The sequence below is a fragment of the Zeugodacus cucurbitae genome, chromosome 5 (genome assembly GCF_028554725.1).
Source record: "Zeugodacus cucurbitae isolate PBARC_wt_2022May chromosome 5, idZeuCucr1.2, whole genome shotgun sequence".
Lineage (NCBI taxonomy): Eukaryota > Metazoa > Arthropoda > Insecta > Diptera > Tephritidae > Zeugodacus > Zeugodacus cucurbitae.
Genome location: NC_071670.1, coordinates 73,034,022 through 73,059,304, shown reverse-complemented (window position 1 = coordinate 73,059,304; position 25,283 = coordinate 73,034,022). Strand labels below are relative to the sequence as shown.

General features: G+C 42.1%; 1 protein-coding gene across 5 annotated transcripts in view; it reads left to right on the top strand.

Moving 5' to 3' along the window:
* The window catches only part of LOC105212751 (broad-complex core protein isoforms 1/2/3/4/5), a 61,341-nt gene that overhangs the window by 12,287 nt on the left and 23,771 nt on the right, over positions 1 to 25,283 (top strand). For all 5 annotated transcript variants that reach the window (XR_008471294.1, XR_008471295.1, XM_054231320.1 and 2 more), the window contains exons 2-7: positions 11,526 to 12,163; positions 20,200 to 20,388; positions 20,460 to 20,874; positions 20,953 to 21,220; positions 21,284 to 21,426; positions 21,585 to 21,635. Coding sequence is in view for 3 of the 5 variants with exons in the window: in XM_054231320.1 (XP_054087295.1) it covers positions 11,975 to 12,163; positions 20,200 to 20,388; positions 20,460 to 20,874; positions 20,953 to 21,220; positions 21,284 to 21,426; positions 21,585 to 21,635 (1,255 nt within the window). In the remaining 2 variants the exon portion in view is untranslated. The remainder of the gene's footprint in view (positions 1 to 11,525; positions 12,164 to 20,199; positions 20,389 to 20,459; positions 20,875 to 20,952; positions 21,221 to 21,283; positions 21,427 to 21,584; positions 21,636 to 25,283) is intronic.

The following is a 25,283-nucleotide window of genomic DNA, read 5'->3' as shown; positions in this document are numbered from 1 at the left end:
TGACGCTGAAATATTATTTTATTTTTTGCGTCTTAACACTGCACTTTTTTCTTATAGAAATAACTGTAATTTGAGTTGACCACTTTGAATTTTACATGTTTTTTGCTTTTTTTCGAATATTGCTAGACGAGCGCAAGCTTCGCTTTTATGGCTACATTCTCACCTAAAACACATTCAGCTGAACCGGTGATGAACAGACACACAAAAAACACAAGTTAAAACACTGAAGAATTTCTTGAAAATATGTCACACCGAATATTTTTTTCAGGTGTTGAACAATTTTTTTGGTAATTTTCACTCTTAAAATTTCCACGAATTCCACTGAAAGGATCTCACTTGCCACTGCATCGCGTTGCCACCACTTTCGTTGCGCTTTTAAATGCTGCGCCAAGCGCCACTGACCGCCGCCAAAACTATACTGGAAAATGGCACTCGATCGGCGTCGAACTATAGGAAAACTTACGACAAAAGCGCCGCACCGACAGCGCTGCCCCAAAACACATGCACGACCCCAACGATCTAAGCACTATTTTTACGTGACGGCTGCGGAAAAGATGTTGTTAGTTTTTCACCACAGCCGCACTCAGGTCCCGTCCATGAGTGCGCTGAGCGCGCTGAGCACGGTTGAGCAAAACATGGACAGCACTGCCGCAGCCAAAAGCTCCACTTTGGTCTAGCCTAGACTAATGGCGCACTCAAATAGACACAAACCCAACAAGCGGCGGTGCGTGAGCGCCAAAGCGCAAATAGTGGAACGAGACACCGAAGATAGTGTGCGTTGGCAGGCAGATAGTTTCAGCGTGCGAGCATATACACGGCGGCGAATAGCTGAATGCTGCAAACGATAGAGAGCTCACCTTGCCGAGACTCTTCCGGAGATGATGTGGACAGAGAACTGCATTGGCGCTGCAACTGGCCGCCAAAGTGCATCCTCAGCGCAACTCAAAGAGCAGCCAAGAGCTGACAAGAGAATTTTCAATTCAAATTCATCGTTGCATTGCTGCAACTGTGTGGGTAACTGCAGTCGGCGAGATTTTCACTCGACACCAGGAAGAGGTGCTTCCGCCTGGGAAAGAAACACAAAAAGTTGCAATTGTCTTATTCAGATTTTTCATTTTAGCAGAAAAATATATTGAGGGTACATAAAGAGATCTATTTAACTTGGATCAAATAATACATAACATTAGGCAGCGTCTTATTAGATACTTATAGGGATCGGATGTTAAGATCTCACAGTTTCAGCTTTGAAATCAACAATTATTCCTGAAAATATGAAATATTTCGAAACAGTTTGCTTCAAATGATTACAGATCTGGAAGTATGTTAACTATTCTCAACCTATGAACAAGAATAGAAGTAGTCTATCAGTAGTAGTATCCCTCTTCTTTCGGAAAAAATATTCTAGATTCCCATTATGCTCATGTTAGGACAATAATAACTGTCTGCATATTTAATAGGGAGAGTGTTGATTTGTGCGAATTACTAAAGCATCGAAAAACGAAAATCAAGAAGAATCTTTACAATACTAGGTCTTTTATATCGCTAAACTTTCAGCAGGTTACCACATAAAACCAAAATTTAAATATAAGAAAAGCACACCATGAAGCTGTGATCAAGATTTCAAATTCAAAAGGAAAGGGTCATTAGACACACAACAAGACCGGTGTTACCGAAAGCAGCAGTCTGACGTGACCAGCGACCATTTGAAGCGATTTCCTTCCTCAAGAACAACAGCAAAAAAGACGTCAGTCAAAATGTGAAATTAAAAGCAAAAAATAGGCGAATTTTTAACCCTCTGCCATGTCTGTCGCTTTGCTGTTGTTTGTTCCCCCATTTATTGCCCGTTCTTCTGCAGCGCATTTGGCAAATTTGGCTGACTTAACACTCGAAAGTCGCAGACATAGCTTAAATTGGTGCGGTCGCACAGTCTACGGTGTTTCTACAAATTTTTTTGCCTGACGCATGCATTTTTTTATTTGATTTTCTGCTTGTCAAGCCACCACCACCATTTAGGGCTACTACTATCGTCTATTGTGGCGATCGCGGCAGACTGTGTTGCTCTTGCCACAAATGCGATTGCCAACGAAAGCCGTCGACCCTCCAATTCTAAACTCGACAGCAGTTTTATTGTTGCCCATTAATGCTATGGCTGTTGTTGGTGTTATTATCGCTTATAAGCTAACTTCACTTTTGTGTTTTGCTAGCGCTATTTTTTGCTGATTCGTTATTCCAGCACTTCTACACATCGTCTACATGTAGTAGACGAAGCGGAAACGAGTTTTGAATTCAATTTCGTGAAGCAAATTTGAGACGCTCAAAATAATTCTACACAACACAACAATAATACTACATTCATTGCTAATATTTGTGTGTTCTAACCGCGTGCCTTCCCCTGCCGGCCCATTGCCAGTGCTTATTATTATTGAAGCCCTGTAATAGTGATCTAAACCTCTTTTTGCGGAACTAACTCCCCCCTCTAACGCCGCCAATGTAGACTCGACTTGGCTGCGCGCGGCGTACGCTCTCTATGCTCTTTGCTCTGCTTCTGTTTGTGTTTTAGAAATTTGAAATAGCCAATAGTATTCAGCTATTGCTGACGTCGGCAGCGGAGAGCGTGGCGCTCCAATGTTGGTGAGCGCCAGTAGCCGTCCTGCTCCCGACTAATGCATACACGCGAATGCCCTGAATGCCTTGGTAGGCGCGCTTGACTCACATTCACCGCTCCCGTTTGTGGTCACAGAAGCTACCAAATACAGCGCTGTGATCACACATTTGTTGGGAGTCTCTAACGCTAACTGTATTGTGGTTGTGTATCGGTGATTTGTGGCGCTGCGCTTGTGTTGCGGTGTGGGGAACGCACACTGCACAATGCGCTCATTATATATATTAGATATATTGCACACACACACGTGCGCATCGTCTGAGGTAAACGACCGAATGTCCGCCTCGGTATGACTAGGTTAAGGTGAAGGTCACCAACGACTACTCAGCACGCTATATTTTAGCACTCGACACTTTAGGCACTACCAACGCTCAGTTGTTGTTTTTTGAGTGTCTGCGCTAGAAGAGCAAGCTTTTGCCAGACACTCAGCGCGCAGTGGAATGCTGAGCGACAGCCGCGCCAGTCCATCTGCTGGTGAGTGGCTGCGTTTGACTGCATTAGAAATGGAAATAGAGAGCGCCAGAGAGCCATAGCGTAGAATCAGTTTGAAAGCGAAATTGACGCTCGAGCGCTTGTATGCGAAACACACATGCCCACACACACGTAGCCACAAATAGATCGCTTGAGCGCGACGCGGAGGCATGGGGGGCGCGCGGTATGGGTGATCGCGCTGATTTATGCCATTTGATTGCGATTTGTGTGGAGCCAAATGCGAAATGTGAATCGCCGCAATTAAACGTGTATATATTCTGTTGTTTCTATTGTTTGTGGTTTTTGCTTTTGTTTGTTTTCATTTGGCAGCGGATAGTTGGTGGCAGGCCCAGTGCAGACAACAAGTTATTTATGTAATTCTGTTTCGGGGCTTGTGTTTAGACTTGTAGACCTCTTAGAATTCGAATCGCTATTTTGCTGTTTTGCTTTGGCATGTTCACCGCACTGAGGAGTAGCCCTGCGCCCTAGGTCCACTAATACTTCTGTGTCTATTTGTGCTTTCAATTTCCGTTGATTTAGTTTGTCTGTTGTTGTTGCGTTCTCTTAGTGAAGCAACTATTGCGCATTGTTGCTGCTTTATGTTTGATTTTATTCGTCATTTGCTTTGATAGCGCTTTAGCGTGAATTTATTTGCTTGCGGTTGCTGTCGCTATTAGATTCGCTGACACACAAACAACAACAGCAGCACCACAGCCGCGCAAATATGCATATTCATGTACATATTTACATATGAGTGTGTGTGTGTCTGTTTGCAGAACGTAGGCAGGCCTGTGTGTGGCGCACATGATGGAATGGCACTAGCTTTTCTTGCTTCGGCGGCGGCTGCTGCCGGCACTGCAGCGTGCAAGCGGGCGCATGGGGCGGGCAGCGCGCGGTCAGCGGCAGCCGCAGCCATTGAACGCGAGACCTTGAACTTGGACTCAGTTATACGCGAATTTTTGGTTTCTCGCTTGCTTGTTGTTGTTGCTGTTGCTGTTAGTGTAGCGCTTTGCTATTGTTATTTAGATTCACTGTTTTTTATTCCGTTCTTTTTTCTGTGGTTTTTTTTTCGATTTGTAAATTGTTTTAAAAATTCGCCCGTTTGCGCTAGAACCGCTAGCCAGGCCAACTTTCTTCGCACCGAATATAAATATAAATACTTAATAAATGCATTATAAAAACGTGTGTATATCTGCACAGAGTTATTTTTAGTCAAATTTACTGTTTTATTTATTTTTTTTGGATGAAAAAACTCATTTCATTTCGAATGTTTGCGAATTCGAAACTTCTTAGTATAAACTTGTGTGTTGGCGCTGACAAAGCGCAATTAATGATTCAAAAATAATCTCGCCAAAAAACTGACAATAAAATATTCAGTGCCATAAATTAATGTAGTAAATTAGACATATGCACGTACTTAGTGGGAGAAAGCAAACGAAAAATAGCAAAAAATCATTTTTAAGTAGAAATACCCAAATTTGAAGAAAAATGTATTCTAATTTGAATATTGTAAATATATTTATTAGAAAATAAAGACATGAGTACAGAGCAATAAAAATTGTCTTTAACTGCCAATTAGCTGTAATCTTAATGTACTAACCATAAGCAAACCAAACTAGACTCCTCTCTCAGCTAAGCGAGTAGTAATGCCTACATAAGCGACCACAGACGACCGCAACGTCATTTCATTAACAATGTGCATATAATCGCTCACTTGCTGCCACTTTGTGTCGCCCTCATCTCACTTGCTGACATAATTTAGTTAGTTGCTGCATACATCTGTGGCACTAACTCAATGTTTTTGCGCCACAAGCCCGACTAGCAGCGACCACGTGGTCAAGAAACACAAACACACGCTGACACTGACACACACACACACCCACACCCAAACACCTCGTGTTAGTGCCGGCAATAAAAGCTCGACAAAAGTCAGAAACTAAAAGGACCATAAAACTGTGAAACGCAAGCCAGACTGTGCCACCCACCCGTGAGTAGCGCGAAAAGCCGAGCCAAGCAGACAGTTAGTTGGCTGTGTGATTTTTCTTCGTCGCTGCATGCAACGGCTGCTCATGAATATGCATGGATGTGAGAGTGAGTGTGTGTGTGGCAGACATGTGGCACATGACATTCGGGGTAGCAGAAAGAGCACAACAACCACATGCAGTCGCAGCGCCGCACAGTTGCGTCGCGTCGCAGCCACAGCACTAGAGCACCTTCGCTGCAAGCACTCGCCACCCTCCTAGACTGTGGCATTTGTGAACTTTTCCAGAATATTTCCTTTTTCCAGTCGCAACCCATCTTTCCGTTTGCTTTTCCCCACTAGTTTTTACTCCTGCGTGTCAGGCAGCCACGTGACGTCAACAATGCACAGTCGGTCCGAATGGACGTCGAGGCGGCGTGTGGGGTGTTGCATGCACGGCATCACTTTATGTTGCGACTGCAACTGGCACAGACGGCAGTCATGAATGCCACTCGCTGCCTGCGTAGATACCCTGCTGCCACCTTCTGCCACAGACGGACATTTACTACATGTTGGTTGTTGGTGTCTAGTTATTGCGGCTGTCCGTCCATTTTTTCGTCTACTACCGACGCATGCTGACGACGACGACGATAATGAAGTTGGACGGTTGGGTGGCGCAACTCACCGCCACCGACAGACGCAGGTTGCGCGCACTTAAAATCGTTGCCGGCGACAGCGCAGCATTAGAGTTAGTTAGTGGCTTGCCTCGTCTATTTCCTCTTCTATTGCTGCTCAGCCGCAGCGCAGCAACCATGTGGCGACGTCGGCATATGCCGGCGCTTTCTTTGTACTTCTGCTTTTGTGTGCGTTCCGTTTTTTTGCTTTTGCGCGCTGCCGCTATTATAGTGCGAGTAGTTTTGCCTTTTCTCGTTTTTGCTTTGCTTTGTTGAGCATCGCAAGGCTGCGTAGACTGGCGAAGCTTTCACTTTCAACGATGATGTGGCACGCTGTGTTGCACTCGTCACGCATTAGACGCCCGCCTCACTCGCCGCGCTCAATGACTTCGTCGAGGGCAAGGCAATGAATGAAGGCGCTGTCTGTGAGCAGTCTACGTGCGCATTTTTCGTTTTGCCTCGCATTTCACCGGTTTATAGTTATGAATGAAAGGGGTGGCTGCATGCCACGTGGTGAGAGGCTGAGGTATGTTGCACTAAAGTGTAGAGTGTGGATTACAGAATGATGATGATATTTAGAGTGTTGCCGAGTGCCGAGTATATTTATTTAGTAATTTAGTTCGAATTCAAAAAAAAAAAAAATTTCTATAGAATAAAGAAATACATATACATATACTAAGTAAGAAACTATCTCTACAACAAAACTCTCTCTGAGCCAATTTACGCACGCCGTCATCATGAGATCAAAGTCTAATTCTATAGCCCCAATTGATATCAACAGAGAGCGAGCCAAACGGTGTGGAGATTCCCTGCTACGCACTCTTACGCGCTTCTAAACACATTTGTAGACAAAGTAAACAAATCTACGCGTCAAATGAGCGTACCCCAGACAGACGAGCCCCTCTTTTTTCGCACGCACTTTGGTCACACGCTCCGCCCAGACTCACGCACTCACGCATACTTTACTCAAACATTTATCGGCAAAAGCGAGAACATATGTTCAGATAAGTCTATCAACGCTGATATAGTGGCGAAATTCCCCCTCCCACACGCTCTGCTCCCACTATTTTGTCTATTCTTTCGGGCAGCGAGCGAGAACTATTTTCGCAGAAACACGTCATTCCCAATTCAATCACTACAAACACACACACACACACTCGCGCGCTCACTCACATGCGCTCGCTTGTCCCACTCCGCGAACCTCATTACCCAGTGCCCCATTTAGCGATAGTGCGATAGCATGAAAAGTATCATAGATTGCTGTTTTTGTTTTTGTTTTTGGGTCCGCGCACCACTACAGCGAAGATAAAGCAGCTTTTTCTCATTCTTTTGCGAGCAAAACTAAAATTTAACCTTGAAATAGCAAAGCACCGAAATAAACGAGCGTTTGACGTGAAGTTCAGTGCAAACAAATACCACAACAAAAACAACATTCGCACGAGCGTCATGTCTGCATAGTGATGATAGATATATGTACACACAGTTTACTGTGTTTGGGTGTATGCGTGTGTATGTGTGTCTATTTCTAGGTAGCTGGGGCGACAAACAAGCGCCGTCAAACATCCTACAACAATAGCCACACTAATAATATAGAAACACATCAACTAGCAGCAATTCTGCCAGAACACCGTCGGGTCTGTGTGTGTGTGGGTGTGTGTGTTTGGAGCTCGAGCTTTTTGAGTGTGGCGAAATGTTTGGAACTATTCGAGTGTATATAGATATGTGCTTTCGTGCTTCACTTAATTCACTATAAAATTTATGGGTGCTGGATCCGAACACAGAACTTGAAATGCTTAATAGTAATATCTAAAAAAAATCAAAATAAAAAACTAAAAAATTTCGAAATAGTTTGTCTAAAAAGCCACGTAATGGATCTCTTATCGTAGCTTAAAACACTACTATCTCTCCAATATCGCTAAAAGCATAGATTACATTTGTGTGCTATGCGCTGAACTGGAGCCATATAAATTACAAGGCAGGTGTTTCGAAATATTAAGTACCGTTATGAATCATCGAGTAGTCATGAACTAAGTTAGAAATTACACCACTTTCGGAAATGTTCAATATAGTACCTCCAGACCCCTCCTGTTCAAGATACATCTATTGGCTTAACGAATTCTTAAACTATTCTATATACTCTATCTCAAAATATATAAGTATATATAGACATATATTCCTTCGAAATTGAAATAGATTTATTTTTGCATAATTATTGGACTTTCTTAGGCAGCGCAGATGTTTTGCAGCGATGAGCCATGCATTGAAATTTAATTGGTGAAACCAGCTAAACCAACCCCCCCCCCCCCAGCCCACTCCGCGGCCCCATACTCATTTTCCCATTGGAAGTATAAAACAGTTTTGTTGTACTTGCATGCGAGTTTGTTGTGTATGTGTTTTTTGTTGTTTGTGTTCGAAATCACATGCACAACGCCTCTATTTCGCTGCTGACAGCAAATGCCGCGCAGCAAATGTCGTGTTGTTGTACGAGTATGTGTGAGAACGATTGAATTCTCAGCTGGCCGTCGTCGTGTGTGAACTATGTGGCGCTGCATGTGACTGCTGTTGTTGTTGTTGCTGTTTGTTTGCTATTTTACTCGTGTTTTGCATATAATGCTTTTTGGGCAAAATTTTGGACAATTTTCTCACACATGCAAGTGAAATAGAACCCGAACGCCGCCGGTAAGAGGAGTAGCCAACCATAGATATATGACGACACACACCAACAAGCGGCGCCGCACACATTGGCACGCACAGCGAAATGCAGAATTCTAACACACTGACCGACTAAGCGGACACAGCAGACACAACAACAACAAAAGCAGCACAGACGGCTTTAGCCGAGCAGAACCGAAACAAAAACAACACATTGCAGTAATAATAGGGAGAGCCCGGTTAGCGCAGAAACTTAACTCCAAAGGGGGGCTACAGCGCGCGGGGTTCACTAAACAAGCAACAACACCCTCATGGCGACGACGACGCAAATGAGATTGTTGTGCGTCTGCTGCGCGCTGCCTGACAGCCGTTGGGGCTGCTTGCTGCGACTTCGTTCTCGATCGGGAAGCGCTCTAGCGCTCCGATCCCAGTGCCTCCTCCCGGCGACGCCGACTGCGCGCTGTGCATGTATTTTTTGTGGATAGTTTTTTGGCAATTGCCTAATGCGCTTCGGAACGTCGCTAGTCGAGCCAGAAGTAGCAGCAAAAGCAGCAGCCGCACAAGCAACAGTTGAATTTTGTTGTCGCGCGTACTTTGTTGGTCACAATCGGTACGGTCGGTCGGTCGGTCGGTCGCTCGCTAGAACAAATCAACGCGTATCCCCTGCTTGAAGAAAACAAATTCCAAATTATTCGGAAATATTTCCAAATCAATAATCTTAAAGAATCCAAATTAAAAACAAAAACAAAAACAAAAAAAAACTTTGCAGAAAAGTGAAATTAATGAATTGAATTCATTTCGGTGATTTCTGAAAACAAGTGTATTGGAATAAAGGCTTAAAACCAGAGTGAAAAGTTTTGCTTATTTTTTTCTCACGAAGTGTTGAAGTGCTGAAGCCCTTTTTACTAAACTATGCCTCGCGCATTTGTGCATTTTTAATCTATGAAATTTAACGGTATCACTGCGCCTGCAGCCGTACGTTTTGTCTTAAAAGTCTGTGCGTAGTTCGTGCTTGAAACAGAAAATATGTTTTTTAACTTTATAAATGTTCTAAAATTCAAATTGAAAAACTGCAGTCACAGCAATTCGTGTTCGGTAATTACAGTTAGTAGTCGCAACTAGTCGTCGGTCGCGTTAGTAAGTGCTCGGTACACTGTGTTACCCTCAACCGTGTGTTTCGGTGCGCCTCTCGTGGCAACCAACACCACCAACGCTACAACAGCAATCAGGTAGGCAAAAGCTCCAAAGGCTCCACTTATTTTCGAAACTAACGCTAACCAGCTAGTTCCAGCGACAAATGCGTTGAAATAATACGCTACTAACAGCTAGTTTCATTTGCTGAAAATACAAATACAACAACAAAAGCAAAAACAGCACGATAAGTCTCGGATCAGTCATACATGTGCGAGAAGACTTTCGATTAAGTTTTTTGCGAATTTAACTTGGCGCAGCCACCACCACATTAGTGCTGTGACAAATCCACCAACACCAGTGCAGCGCATTACACTAAAAAAAAAATAATTCTTCTGTGCGCCCAACTTGTGACGCAACGCAATTTCAAGCAAAGCGTTCTGTGCGCTCCTCTAATGCACTGCCATGCGCACTCGCCTTCGCATTGGCGGCGCACAGCATTTGCTGCACTGCAAAGTCAGCGAAAACATCTCGAGATACCGAACACAACTTTCATACACACTGCACACACACACGCGCACAGCATGCACATAGATACAAATGGCGATAGTTTTCGCTTCGCGGCGGTGAGCTTTTAGAAAGCTGCTGCTGCAGCGCTTTGTTGCTTTAGTTTGCGTTTTGGTTATCGCTTTGTTTGCTTGTGGGCAATGGAATGTTTAACGCTTTTTCCACCATTTCATATGAAATGAAATGAAAAAAAAAACTAATGCAGAACTTTATCTGAAACACAGCGGTGACGAGGAATGAAAGCAGTAACGCGCCTTTGCGGGCTTCTAAGCTTTGGAGCAAAGGCTGGTCATCACGATTCCGAGAATCATGTGTTGACTATTTTTCGTCAAAACCGCAAATAGTCATCGCCAATGATTAAATGGAAGCAAACTAAATACAGTTAGAGCACAAACGCTGATAAAACGCCAGCGAAATTCATATCCCAAAATTGTATTTATAGTAATTACATATATGCGAATATATGTATGTATGTATGTATGTATGTACTGTAGCCTTTCTTTGCGCCGATAAAATGTTGTATTTCAACAGAAATTCTGAAAATTATATATTTCATATTAAATATTTAGCGAATATTGAAATCTGCATAAAACTTCAGCGAAATGGCGCTGCTGCTAATGCTTGAGCATGTGAAAACGCCCGGGATGCCAGCGTGCGCTGAAAGCAAGCGCTAACCTTGAGTGTCAATAACCTCGCCTGGTCAGCGCAAATAAAACTTGTTTGTTATGTCCATTAAAAGTGAATTTTAATTTGATTTTCTACGCGGCGAATGCATTGTTTGTTTATCAATTTGGGCATTTTATAATCTGCGCGTCTATTTTAAGCCATTTGACGTACGATACTACTTGCACAAGAAGCGGAATGAGATGCGCCCGAAATAAATTATGCCACACACAAAGAACTCAATAAATATGCAAATATTTTGTTGCTGCGAAGAGACTCTCAATACAGAGCCTTAGAATATGCCAAAGCCACATTTTATAGCTGTCTTACGAGAGTATGTTCATTCTAAGAGAGTTGAGACCGATTCTAACTATCTAGAGTCGCATTGTATCAGGTTTTTAGTACGTCTATAAGAACCGTTCTACCATAAGCGAGTGGCAAAAGAACCCATTCGCATACATTTTAAGTAAATGCATTTGGCAGCACTGGTTTCACCACTGATGTCAAATTTAAACTAGTTTCTTACTTTAGCGAGTATGCTTTTGCCACTCGCTTACAAGAGAACGCGTCTGTAGTGGAGCGAATGTTGAACCTCACTTTTGATGTGACGATACAACAATGAAGCATTTTTTTTTAATAAATCGCTGAATACTATTTTTTGATTATCATCCCTCTCATCATTGCTTATTCTTTCCCCTGCGACCACTTTACTAATTGTATTTCCATCTCTTCTGTTTCTTTGCAGTTTATTTAAATTTATGAAAAATATATCTACACAAATACAAACATAAAACGTAAATAATAGAGTAAATCAACTTCCCAAATAGTCAAACTGAAGGGAGAGAGTACAAGCAAAAAACAAAAACTCAAAGACGAAGAAGAAGAAGAAGCGACAAAGTACAATTTGACGGTTCTTAAAAACCAAACAAAACACAACAACAACACCACATTAAGAATACAACTACAAAAACTAAAAGAAAGCAATCGCCAGTCAGTTTGCTGAAGAATAATTAATTTTCAAAATTAAACCAGTCCCAACAACAACAACAACAAGAAGAAGAACAACTACAACATATCCATAAGAGTGAAAGCAAGTCGTTAGTGACGCTGTCAGCAACAGCGCCAACGCAACACATCCCACACACACACATACACGGACCCGGAAGCGGACACAGTCCCAGCCCAGCCACAAAGATGGACACAGAGACACAGCATTTCTGTTTGCGCTGGAACAACTACCAAAGCAGCATAACATCGGCGTTTGAGAATCTGCGCGACGACGAAGACTTCGTCGACGTGACATTGGCGTGCGAGGGGCGCAGCATTAAGGCACATCGCGTCGTCCTCTCCGCGTGCAGTCCATATTTTCGCGATTTACTCAAGGTGAGTGACAAGACAAGCATATAATGTCTATATATTTAGATACTTATAGGTTAAGCATTCCCTAAGAGATATAAGTATTTGCTTTTCGAACTGGATAGGTATATGGGTCAAGTGGCTTGGTTTCGCCTATTTGAACCCTCAGCGACGGTCCTTAGCTTTTAGACATCCGACTATTTTAAGGAGAAGGTTATACAGTCGATACTAGAATCAGAAGAACATCAACATTTAGAGTGGTCTTAGCTTAGTAAAATATGAATCAAAGAGAACTCAGGATACATAAATACGACAAAATGTATATATTACGTAGTTAAAGTCAGTCTCAAAGATGGTTTAGAAGATCTAATACTTGGACTTGAACAAAGAGGTCATATTCGACATAAATTTGGGTAATCTCCAGTAGTTAAGGAGACTGAATGGCAATACTTGGTCTGTATACACCACTTCGCACATTCCTTATCGAAGTCACCGATCGCCGTCGGCTGTTTCAACGCACAATGAATGCTATGTCTATATATATTTTTTCGAGGACACTTCGCACATAAAGTACAAATTTTTATTAGTTAGTTATATGTGCGATGAACAAACAACAGTGCCTTCGTTTGCCATACAAATGCACTCACAAAAGAGAATGTGTAAAGAAATCGAAATTCAAAAATAAAGCAAAAGCGGCGATTGCATTACCTAACGACAGAGGGGTTGAGGGGAGTGCTGAAGGCGAAGACAAACATATAACTTCACATGTATATATAATTACCAAAGGCTGAGCAAACAGCAGAAACAGAAAATCACACAAATAAACGAAGCAGCAAGGGGCTTGAGAAACGCGTAAATTGCAAACTTTATTTTATCATTTTACGAGTAGAAGAATGCGATAAAAAGTAGATGGCAGAAATATAGTGCGAAAATGTAATGGCATAATGCAAACTGGCTCACCATGAATATCGCAAAGGAGAGGGAAGAAACACCATAGTCAGCAGAGAGCAAATCGCTCGAAGATCGTTCGCACGAAAACGACGAAGATGAAGAGGTAGTGAAAGATCATTAAACAGAAGAATTGCGAAGAAACGCAATTGTGAAGATAAAATGGCATAAAAAGCAGAGAAGAAGATGCGACTGCAGTGACAGTTCCTGTCGTCTTCCCAGTACTTTGCGAGAGGCTGAGGGGCGAAAGCGCAGCAGATACATAATTATATAGATGGTGAGCCGATGAGTATATGCTACAGGCACATTGCGCATTTCTGCCACGACGATCTGACCTACTTATGTGCGCTGGGGCAGAGCTGCGCGGTTGCTGGGAGACAATGAAACCATATATGCATTTACACTAATGTAACATGGGTATCGCTGGAGCTGTATGTCGAAAGTGCCTCTAAACCCGTTGCAAGACAGGTAAAATGTTGACTTATTGTGTACACGAGTTATTTGTAAATTTCAACAACAACAACTGGCAACAACAACAGCGTGCACAATAAAATTGCAATTAAACAATTGCGACAACACGCAACACGGAGGCACATGCAACACCGAAGTCACACAAATCAAATAGACTGCATAACTGTTTGCTTAATGCAACATGCAACAACAACAACAACAAAAACACCAAAAAGCGTGCAACCACAATAAAATGAAATTAGTCCGCAGTTTCAATTAAAATAACAAACTACAGTTATATGTTTGTATTAGCATTTGTGGCAAGTCACTTGAGTCCGTTAAATGCCTGCAATCTGTGCTTGCCACACCCTACGTGCAACGCCCAAATGCTTATGCGGCAGCAAAGTGAGCAATTTCGCATTTGAGCCGAGCCAACTAACGGTTGTTCCAGTGTGTGTGTGAGTGTTGCACATGTGCGGCATGCAACCACAATGTCGGAAATTTGTTAAAACGATTATTATTTGACGCTGATGGCAGCTCAGTGGCGAAAAGTTTCCGCTTTGTGTCATGTTGTACGGTTATTCCCCTGCCACAGACACAGCCACAGCCAACACACAAAGCCACTTGTATGTTGGAATACCAGTAGGTGCCACAGCCTACCCCGCTTTTGTGTTTGCATCAATGCCACAATTGCGTGCATATTTCCGCAATCTAAACTTGCAACAAACCCGGGACAGCCCCTACCGCCACATGCCTCGAACTTTAGTGCAGTTTAATGTCTCAATGCCGACGAATATTTAAAATGCATTAGGCGCATCAACCCGTTCACGGGAGGCGGGAAGGGTTGCGGGGACGCAATTTCTTGTTATTTCGCAGCGAGTTTGCTGCGCTCATACTAACTAACTCAAAAATTCTTAGTCGAAAATCGCACTGAACACCACCCCTAGGGGCTGACACTCCCCGAAAATGGCCAAAAATTCTTTGAATCTTTCTGCAGTACTTCCATATCGAAGAGGTGTTTGCAGGCAAAATGGGCGTAATAGAAATTAGGCCGCAAGCAGCGGCTGTGGAGGCTCTCTAAGATACCAACCATCGGCTGCCGCAACCGTTGCGGTAATCACTATCATCAAACATTAGCTGGCAGTCGCAAATAATAACGGTAATAATGAGCTCGCGAAATATTTGCCATGGCACTTCGGCCCATTAGCGATGGCGCAGTGCCACACTTTGCCTGCAAACGCCAAACGGAGACAAGAAAATCACAACCGACTTCATGCAAGTCGCCACACACGGCAGCTCCTCGTCTCGCCGCCATTCGCCACATGTGCGCTGCGTTGTAATAAACAATAAACAAAGAAGCACCGACTAAATAAATTTCACAGTTAACAAAAAATGCAACAGCACCAAGCGCGACAACAACAAGAACCACAAGAACGACTAGGGCGCGTAGAGTGAGTAGTCTGGAGACAAAGTGAGCTATGAAATAACGGCATAGCGATGCAAATTAGGTATAGTCACTGCCAGAATTGCATAAAAAGCGACTAGAAAGAGCGCGGGGCGGTGACAGCAGCGGTTTTGCTAAATCGCAAAACTTTGGCCTACACGAGTGGCGAGCGGCGAGCAGCGATTGGCGAGTGGGGTGAAGTTCGCTGCACGGAAATTTCAAATTTTAAATATATTCGTTTTATTAATTAGGTTGCCATTAAAGTTTGTTTTTGCGCCGCACAACAGCAACAACAACAAAAAGAGCCACTAAAACTTCAGCAACCAAACGGGGCCTTTGCATGAAGAACAACGCTTTTTGCTGAATATTTGAAAAAAAGAGGAAAATCGAAAACTATGCGGTTAAGCACACACACACACACACACATGGTTGTGGCGCAATGTGGAAAGTTTTCGCAACAAACAAATTCTGCGGCGAAAGGATATGGCAAAGGCAAAGGCAAAGTGCTCGTCAATGCGAGGCGTGGCGGCATGAGCGCCGGTAGGTAGGCGTGCAAGGATCTGTCTTTGGCCATTTACCGTTTTGTCTAATGTGACACAAATACATATACACACATACATACACATGCCGCCACGAAGAGAATTAGCCGCATTTGCTCGCATGCAACTTATAATGAATTGTCGAGTTATTCTTATTGCATAAACACTAGAAACGTAAGTACGTAAGTAAATAACGTTCGCGGGGCGGTGCTGCAACAGTCATGATAAACGGGCAAAGCAATAAACAAAATTTTAAAAATGTTTGCAAAGAATTTAATAATGCAAAAGTTCGTCTGCAATAAAACTGATTTAATGACTCCGCGTGCGACAGCGAAGAAAAGGTCACAACAAGCCGCTACAATGCGTACATATGTACATATTTATTTCTGCTAATTTATGTTTGCATGGCATTACCATCGCATATGTATGCAAATTCGCTTGCAAATTACTAGCTTCAATTAAAGGAACTAGACTAAATAGAATTATTGTATTTCAATGAAAAAAAATATTTATTTATAATTGAAAAAAAGGATCAAAATATTGATAAAAGAAAAGTATATGGTTACTAGATGGACGGAAGAACACAATACTTTAACATAACATAGCATAAAATAACATAACACCAGCATAAATTAATAATTTAGCAAAAAAAAAAATATGAAAACCACGAGAGAAGGTTAGAGACAGAAAAACATACTTTTAACGTAACATAACATAACATAACTCAACATAGACTAACATAGATAACGTAACACCGAGAAAAATGAGTACTTAAACCGAAAACCCCCGAGAGAATGTCAGATCGACATAAAAATATAAACATTCAACATAACATAGCATAGCATAAGATAAATATGAAGTAATGACTTGGAACCGAAAATTAATCATGAAACTGTTAAAAAACTGCTCACACAAACGGTACTTAATTATAATTCAAAATCACAGAGTTTGACCTCACTCTCCAACTCGCTACAATAGAATTTCTGATATTCAATCAATTTACATAAGTGCGTCTGTGTCACAATTGTGCAAAGAATCGCCAAGTTGACTACTCTGTTGCCAAGTTTATTGTGCCCCGTCAAATTAGATCTATGGCGAAACTATTGAGAGCAGAAGAAAGCCGAAAGAAATGAAACTGCACAAAGAGGCATGCACTAAATTGTTAAAAGTTTTACATGTGCAAAATAGAGTAACGGCAACGGCAACGGCAACGGCACAACTGCTGATTAACAACTTGTCGAAAAAATGAAATAAATCAGCGGAAAAAAGTGCAGTCAATTGCAGTGTCAGCACTCGGGCGGCGGCCTACCTACTTATGCAAAAACGGTGAAGTGAAGAACACGCTTTTTCAAATGAACGCCAACAAGTCATGACACCCCGCACACACAAACACATGAACCTTGGAGTATTGCAAGCGCTAAAAAAGACGACAATATGAGAAGGGACAACATTTAATTTGCTAAATAGCAAAATAAATGCACAACAATGCCAGTAGAGAGCGGGCGGGCGGAAGCATGAAGCGCAAGACTCGTAAGATTGCAGTGGGATGGCGGCCGTAACTCGGACAATCGCAACAATAGTAATGGGCCCAGCCTTGGTAGGCAAAACTTTATTGGCACTAAAGTGCAAACTTTTGCTGTTTTTGTATTTACTGTGCATTACCGTTATAAGAACAAACGCGCGAGTAGAATCTGCGTGACGCTCGGAATGACGGTTGTACTATGTGAATATACTTAAAAGCCATTAAAGACATAGATAGTATTGAAAGTAGCTTTATAACGGTATTCCACGTGGTTATATTCTCAAAATAGCGCTAAGAAATATAGATATATTTACACAGATTCATCTAATTTGGGTACCATGTCAGACTCTCGCTCATTTCGTCCCACTGTACACTTACATAGGTTCACATTCAAATGACACCTCTGCCTGCCAGCGCTGTGTCTTCGGAGGGGGGAGAGTGGCTACATGAAGTGCCTGCGAAGTGGATAAAGTATCCACTCGGTGCATAAATATTTAATTAACTGCTGCATTATTTTAATTAGGTTTAAACTGCAATACGGCAGCACCGCTACGCCACACCGCCCGGCGAAAAGGCGCTAGCCAACGGACGCACTTGTGTAGTGCAGCAATTTGGCATAAAAGCTAAAAGCATTTGAACTGAAGCTCTAAAATGCACAAACACGAAATTATACAAAAACAGGCGCCAAACAATGGCCGATGCCACAGTGGCACTTAAACGAGTCTCAAATACTCAGTCACACCCCACAACAAAGTGACGACTAACGGCGACACACAAAGCGCGCAGAAAGTTAGTTGTATTCGTCGCGCTGTTGTTTTTGTTGTTTGTTTAAGTATTTTTCATTTTGCTTTATTTTAACTACAAATCCGTGTAGTTGGCCAAGGCAAATAATTTAAATAAGCCGAATTGTAAAGCACTTGCTCATATTTAATGCCATTGTTTCGATGGCCAAAAGAGCTGAGCTGGACTGAGCGCACCTAATTTTCGCCATTCTGAGATTTAACAGATTCATGATCTCAGTTACTTTGTCTCGTTGATTTAAATAGAAAAATCCCGGGAATTATCAAAGCTTAGAAATCTTTCAATGATATTATAATTGTATTCGAAAGCTGATCCAAAATCACACTGTCATGTGATGTGGCCAAGCTGATCAAAGATTATAGAATTGGTTTTCAATCGCACTCTGCGCTCTAGAGTGATTTCGTCGAACGTAAATAGAGAATGCAATCGTAAGCAATAAAATTATTCCGAAAGAACTGCGATCTGGTAGCACTGCTATGTGCTCAGATGAGACGACCTATTGCAATTATTATATTTTTAATTTTTCCCTTCATTATTTATTTAAAATAACTTTTTTATCATTTCCAAGTATTATTTCAAGACAAATATATATAAAGACCCGTGTTTGTGTTTGTCTCCCAAAAAAGCAATCTCGCTGTTGTCCCACTTTCTATAGATCATAAACCGTAATTTATAATCGCAAATAAATTCCAAAGGCCGAGATGTGTGGCGAAACAATGCAACAACAAAATATGGCCCGAGCATTGAGCACTTGAATGCATTTCTTCACACGCATTCGGGCGCCTGCATCGGTGTGCGTGCGCGTGTGCGCCTATTTACAAATATATACTAAGCCAGATTTTGCAATCGACTGCTGCTGCTGACCTCATTTTCCCCAACTGACAAAGCGGCGAGCATCCAGCAAACAACAACAGATCGGCCCTCAGCCGACGTTAGCCCCTTCTCGTGATCGTGCCACAAATCATAAAAATAGAAACGATCCTGTGCAAGAAGCGCATTAAATAGCGCAATACAAAAACACCAAATGCTCAGCACTTTTTTGCATTTTGCGCAAGAAACTTGCAATGCGAGTGCGTCGGTCAGGGAGTAGTGGTGCGGCGGTAAACTGTAGAAGATGGGCGCAAGCAGACATATCGAAGCTGCAGCGCACCTAGACATTATCTTCCTCGTGACGCTTGCTTCACCGCCGCCGTCGATCATGCCTTCAGTTAGTCGGCCCTCCGCTACGGCGCACACCACACTTAGTGGAGGATCGATTTTTGTTTGGTTGTTTTTGCTTTTGTTATTGGCTGACCTAATTTCTAGACACAATGCAGCAGCGATCGCCTGCCAAGTGTTCGATGCTTTTTGTTGCTATTTGTGCAGTTCAATTGCATTTGCTGTCGAGGCAGCGCTGCTCCCTTCACTCCGGCTGCTATTAAGTTAAACGGGTGTCACAATATGTGCATACGAAGTATATATACTAAGTAAATGGGTATGAGTGTACTCGTATATATGGTGGAGCTATCAAATAATGCGCTTTGCTGCACTTACTCATACATATTTAGCCATGAGGGGCAGTGGAGCAACAAAGGCGAAGCTATTGACAGCCTTAGTCGGCTGCTACAACAGCCAGTTTATGATTTTGCGATTTTTTTCGATTTTTTTTTCGCATTTTACAGGTTTTACATTGTGTGCCTTGTTTGTCTCTCTGATTTACAAACGGACGAAAGCCCCGCGCGCTTACCTCTCTATGCGTCGCGTTAGGCTGTCGCCACACTTTCGTTGCAAACTGCGGCAATGGCAGATGCAGAAAACAAAGTACATTAATGATCGCACACAAGCACACAGGCACACAATACATATATATGTACTTATGTGTGTGTGCCTGTGTCTCTGCATCGTTAAGTAAACAAGCCACGCACAAATCAGGTACTTCAACTTGTTTTTATTGTTGTTATGCCATGACCATGAAGTCATACAAGCGAACGAGTGAGAAACTCACACACAAACACATTTTCAAAAGCTTTGTGTATTACAAAACTACTTCAAAACGCGCCAATTGAACAAAAGCATACACACGCACACTCCAATTGAGGGGCGATATACAGCGAGTATTTGCTCCGATTCGCATGCTGATGCATTTAAATATATATATAAAACATAGATATGTATTCGTTTCTGAAGCATTTGCTAACCGCAAATCAACGCTGCTGCCGCATACGAATGATAAACAGCGAAGGTCGGGCCTTGAAATGTTCATAAACCACTCCCCACTTTACTTTAGATAATGTTTGTAATAATACAACTACTCAACTACTCAACTTAAACAGAAAAGATTTATAAACTAAGTATCTCCACTTTCCTCCTTCACTTGCAGAGTACACCGTGCAAGCATCCAGTGATCCTTTTGCAGGATGTCAACTTCCTCGATCTACACTCGTTGGTGGAGTTCATCTATCATGGAGAGGTGAATGTGCATCAGAAATCATTGCAGTCCTTCCTTAAAACGGCAGAGGTACTTCGAGTCTCGGGTCTCACACAGCAGCAGGCCGAGGAAACCCATAGTGTAAGTTACCATAATCATGCCCCAATTGTTTCCATTTTCAACAAATGCATTTCTCCTTTCTCCCCCCGCAGCAATTAGCTCAAATACAAAATCTGGCGAATGCCGCCAATGTGACACGCACTCCACACAACTCACACCACAACTCATTGTTGGAGGAGCCGCCGCTATATCCGCGCAACAGCGGATCACCACCGCCACCACCAGCATCCCAGCATGTGCCATACGCATCCACAAACATCAACAGCCAGTTGTTCAAGCGCAGCATTGCCATGCTGCGTCGCGAACGGCACAACTCCACACCATCGGCCGAGGACTCGAATAATGCTATGAAACGTCTGCGTGGACCCGACAATGGTTTGCCCTCGAGCAATAATAACAGCCCCGAGATAGTACATCAACGCAGCGCTTCGCCACAATTGACACCGGCCGATTTCTCCACCATCAAGCACAACAATAACAACACACCACCGCTCAAGGAAGACAAACGTGAGTGCAGAGAGAGAGAGACAGTGAATTATAATTATTTTTTAAGAGTAGAAGTCTAACAAAAACGCTAACTTTCAGGCAATGGACCCACTGGCAATAACGGCAATAGCGGCAATGGCAACACTGACACTGGCAACGGCAATGGTATCACAAACAATGACAAAGTGGGCGGTAGCTTAACCTCCTCACCGCTGACACGCACCGCCGAGGATGTCAAATCGGAACCCATGGAACTGGTCTGCTCGAATAACAATCCGACAGTGGTCGATGAGCACAGCAATGACTCGACTGGTGAGCATGAAGCGAACCGTTCCAGCAGCGGCGATGGCGGAAAAGGTTCTTTGAGGTGAGTAACTGCGCTGACTTTGGTTTGTATTAACTTTAAGCTAATCGTGAATACATTAAACAGTTCGGGAAACGATGAGGAAATTGACAACAATATGCCAACACATCCACCACCACCATATTTGATGTCGCCGGCAGAGAGCAAATTATTTTCGCCGGCCGCCTTCAGCTTTCCCATGGGCGGTCTAGATCCTGCCGCGTTAGCTGGTAAGTGCACTTTGAATGAAAGCTTTAAAGCTACACATTTGAGCTTTCACACTATGCGAAAGCTGTGTTAAGCACAAAAGCTCAATTGTTGAACTTATAAGCAGAGAGCTTTTAAGTTAAAGCTTCCAATTTCTAATTTTTTGACATTCCACTTTCAGGTTTTAACTCGCAACTACAGTCTGCCGCCGAAATATCAGTTTCTCCGCAAGGTGAGTACGCCGCTTTCATACTTACTACTACTCGCTCTTTCCGAACATTTCAATTCAAATTCATTCCTTTACATTTTTACATCAAATGCAAATATTTCCCTAATTTAATTATGTTTTATTACATTATAACTACGGAAAATTTTTGAGAAATTTGCAATAACCCATAAAATTCTTTACATGATAATTACAGTTATTTCTTTTTTTTTTGTTGATTGATTAATTTAACTTTTGGTTTATTTATTTAATTTAAACCGACTTTTTGAGGAAAAAAAGATGAAAGAGAGTAAGGGAACAGAAAAAAGTGAAAAAATAGAAAAATCAGAGAATTTTTAAGATAGAAAACATTAAGAATTACAAAAAAATGTAACCTAAAAACATTAAAAGTAACTTTTTCTATAAAATGCAAGTGCCGAGAACGCGGTGGCAAAGGAAGTGGAGAAAATGCAAACTTTTTCTAAATTTAATAATTTAAGGTGGCTACACGCTTCATTAATGCACCAATTCATCCAGACTTCTCACCGGTTTTTCAATTGCACATTTCCTAACAACTTCACCACTAATGCAAGCACCGAACTCTCGCAGCAAGCGAGGAAGGCAAAGTGAATTGTTTGGCATAATTCATCGCTTTGATGTTTATTTTACAATTTCACATGGTTTCCACATGCATTCCCATACACATCTATACATACATACAAACATATGTATAATTAGATTCAAATGCCCTCAGCACTCACTCACTGAACTCTCCTGTGGAGAGCGAGTTATCATTGCACCGCTTCTGGAGCACTGCGTTCATCGGCATTCACTTTTCGGCCTCAAGCACTTTGAACTCAGAAATAACCGAATTTCATTAAAATAAGATTATCTAAGTCGTTCTAAGTATTTGGTTGGTAAAAGTAAAGAAAAGAAAGGAAAAGAGATAAAAAGAAAAGAAACGTAAGCAGCAGAAAATTTCTTTCTTATTTGATTGTTTCGGCGGTAAATACTCATTTCATTTGTATCCCCTTCATGAGCGTAGCCGAGTAAAAGGACCATAGAGTGTAGAGTTAACAACGAAATTCGCGAAATATATATATATAAATAAGAAAGAGGAAGGAGGAAGAAATGCGAAGCGAGTGCGTTCGAAAATCTCACCAAATTCACAGTTGCAGCTGACTGTGTTAGAAACTAATTAACCCGTTTGCCGCATTACAACAACAATAACGATAACAACCGCATGTGCCACAGGCGCCACATCGATGATGGCAATAACTGGCAAACACCAGTCAAACACTTTACAACTACAAATCTTATCAGCAAATGTTGTTGTTGTTATCGTTGTTCCAACTATGCACACTCACATGTGCTGTCTATGCCTTGCCACACGACTCATCAATTATTTAGCGCTCACTTGCCGCTCGTCACTCGCTCGGCTCTAAGCGCGCCGGCAGTCAGTCAACACGTTGCTGCCACAACGGCCCGCCCCGTGACTTCTAACTGAGCTAACTACAGCCGGTTGGCATTTTGAGCGTGTGGGGAAATTTTAATTGATGCCTTTATGTTGCGGCCGACCTCAACAATTTGCCCCAACCGCTCGCAAAAGTTTTGTCTATTTAAGTGAATGAGAAACACAAGCAAACAGCACTGGAGTCGTGATGAAAGTGTAAAATAGAGATTACGCATGTTTCGAGAGCATGTGTGTGTGAGCGTGATGCTGTGGCTTGCGGCTACTTGCCACACACTGGCAGCCGATTGTTGCAGACTCGTGGCGTGTGTGTGGCATGTGTGTGGCGGTGGCGCCTAACTACAACTTTGGCATTTGCTTTTATGTTTGCGTTAATCGGCGCAAAAGTGTTTAACTTTAATTTTGATTAGCTGCCGCACACACACACGCACACACGCACACATATCCATGCCACACAACGAGTTCACACCAAAATTTATTGCATACGCACAGGCGTTTTAACGACTAATTAAGCTCTGTGGCGGTGGCAAACACATAATAACTGCCGCGCAACAAGTTTCACACTTCCGGCGAATTCATGCTGAAGTTTATTTGTAGTTTATTTAGAAAACAACAAAAACACACAAGCGCGCGTTGAGGCGCTTAAAGTTATCGATTTGAGTTGTTCGAACGCCGCTGCCGCTTCCACTCTACTTCCTTGACCCTTCTTGCCGCATTCGCAAGCGTCCGCATTCAGCTCTATGGTCATTTTACTGTCAGGTTTGAGAAGTGCTTAATGCATACTCCTCGTTCGTCCTCGTTGCATTCCGTTCACACAAGAAGTATACGCGCGCCTCGCCACTAATCCTCGGCGCTGTAGCGGTCAACGAAAACTTTTGTAGGTTACGCGCGCGCGTTTCGCTAGCTGCGTTATTCCCGAGGCCGCCGTGGCTGCACAGCGCGCAGCAGCGTCTCAGTCGGCGTTGAGTGAAAAGCCCAAAGTATATATTTTCCGTGATATTTGTTTTTGTGTGCTAATTTTTTGTATTCGTATTTTATGCAAATGTTAGAAAATGACAATTTTTCGCCTCTTACTTACTCACTCATTCATATGTACCTGCGTGCGCCTAGGCGTAAATATGTATTTGTAATATTACTTATGACCATTTTTTCGTTGTCTATGTTATTCGTTTTCGTTATGTTGCCGATTTTTACTAATTGTAATTGCATACTTTTGTGTTCTGTATTAAAAAATAAAAACAACAACAACGCACACGCATACATACATACATATATTTGAGTTTGAATGTTTTAGTTTCGCAACATTACACGTATTTCGCCTATTTTGTAACCCACTAGATTTACATACATACATACATATATGTGTTGGTATGAATTGAGAGCGTCCACACCACAAGGCGCTCGTCAAAATAATAATTAGCAAACATTTTTCGTTTTTCAGTAAGTTTTTCATTTGTCGATGTTTGAATTGGAAAGCAAACATGAATCCAAAGTGTGTGTTTCGAAATTTTCATTTTCATTTTTATGGACGTCTTTGCGTTTGAACTAAATGTGTGTTATTTGTTAACGATTTGCTTTGAATTACACACACACACGCACACACACAGACACTTTTAAATATTTACAAATGGTGAATTTATCGTCGTTATGTATGTGTGTTTTATGATCAGTATATTGATTGTTATATAGCCAATTACAATATGTGTCCAACGCATTCGCATTTCGACGCATTACAACAAAAGCAACAATACTGTACGTTTATTAACCCAAAGGATTTGTCTGAAATTTGTACTTGTTATATTAAATGTTTTCCGTTTGCCATTTAATGAGTGAAATGCAGACGAAAACACACTGAATCCCATTGTACAGTATTTTGTTTCCAATGTGAAATGTGTTTTTCCTTTTTTTGTTTTGTTTTTATTTTTTGCTTTCAAACATCATTCATAGAAATTTGCGTTGCGTTTTAATTCAGTGTTGCAATTTTATGGTAATAACCCGCCCCACCCCCCAAACAACTAACTCAAAGACACTAACTGTTCTTGTGCAATATGTGTGTTTTAAAATACGGTAAATTAATGCATACATACATACATACTTATGCACATGTGTGTGTGCGTGTGGTAAACACTTGAGCAGGTCGCATGAACAACAACACGAATGTCTGCGAATCGGCAAAATTAGTACGAATACAAGAGCGAGCACAG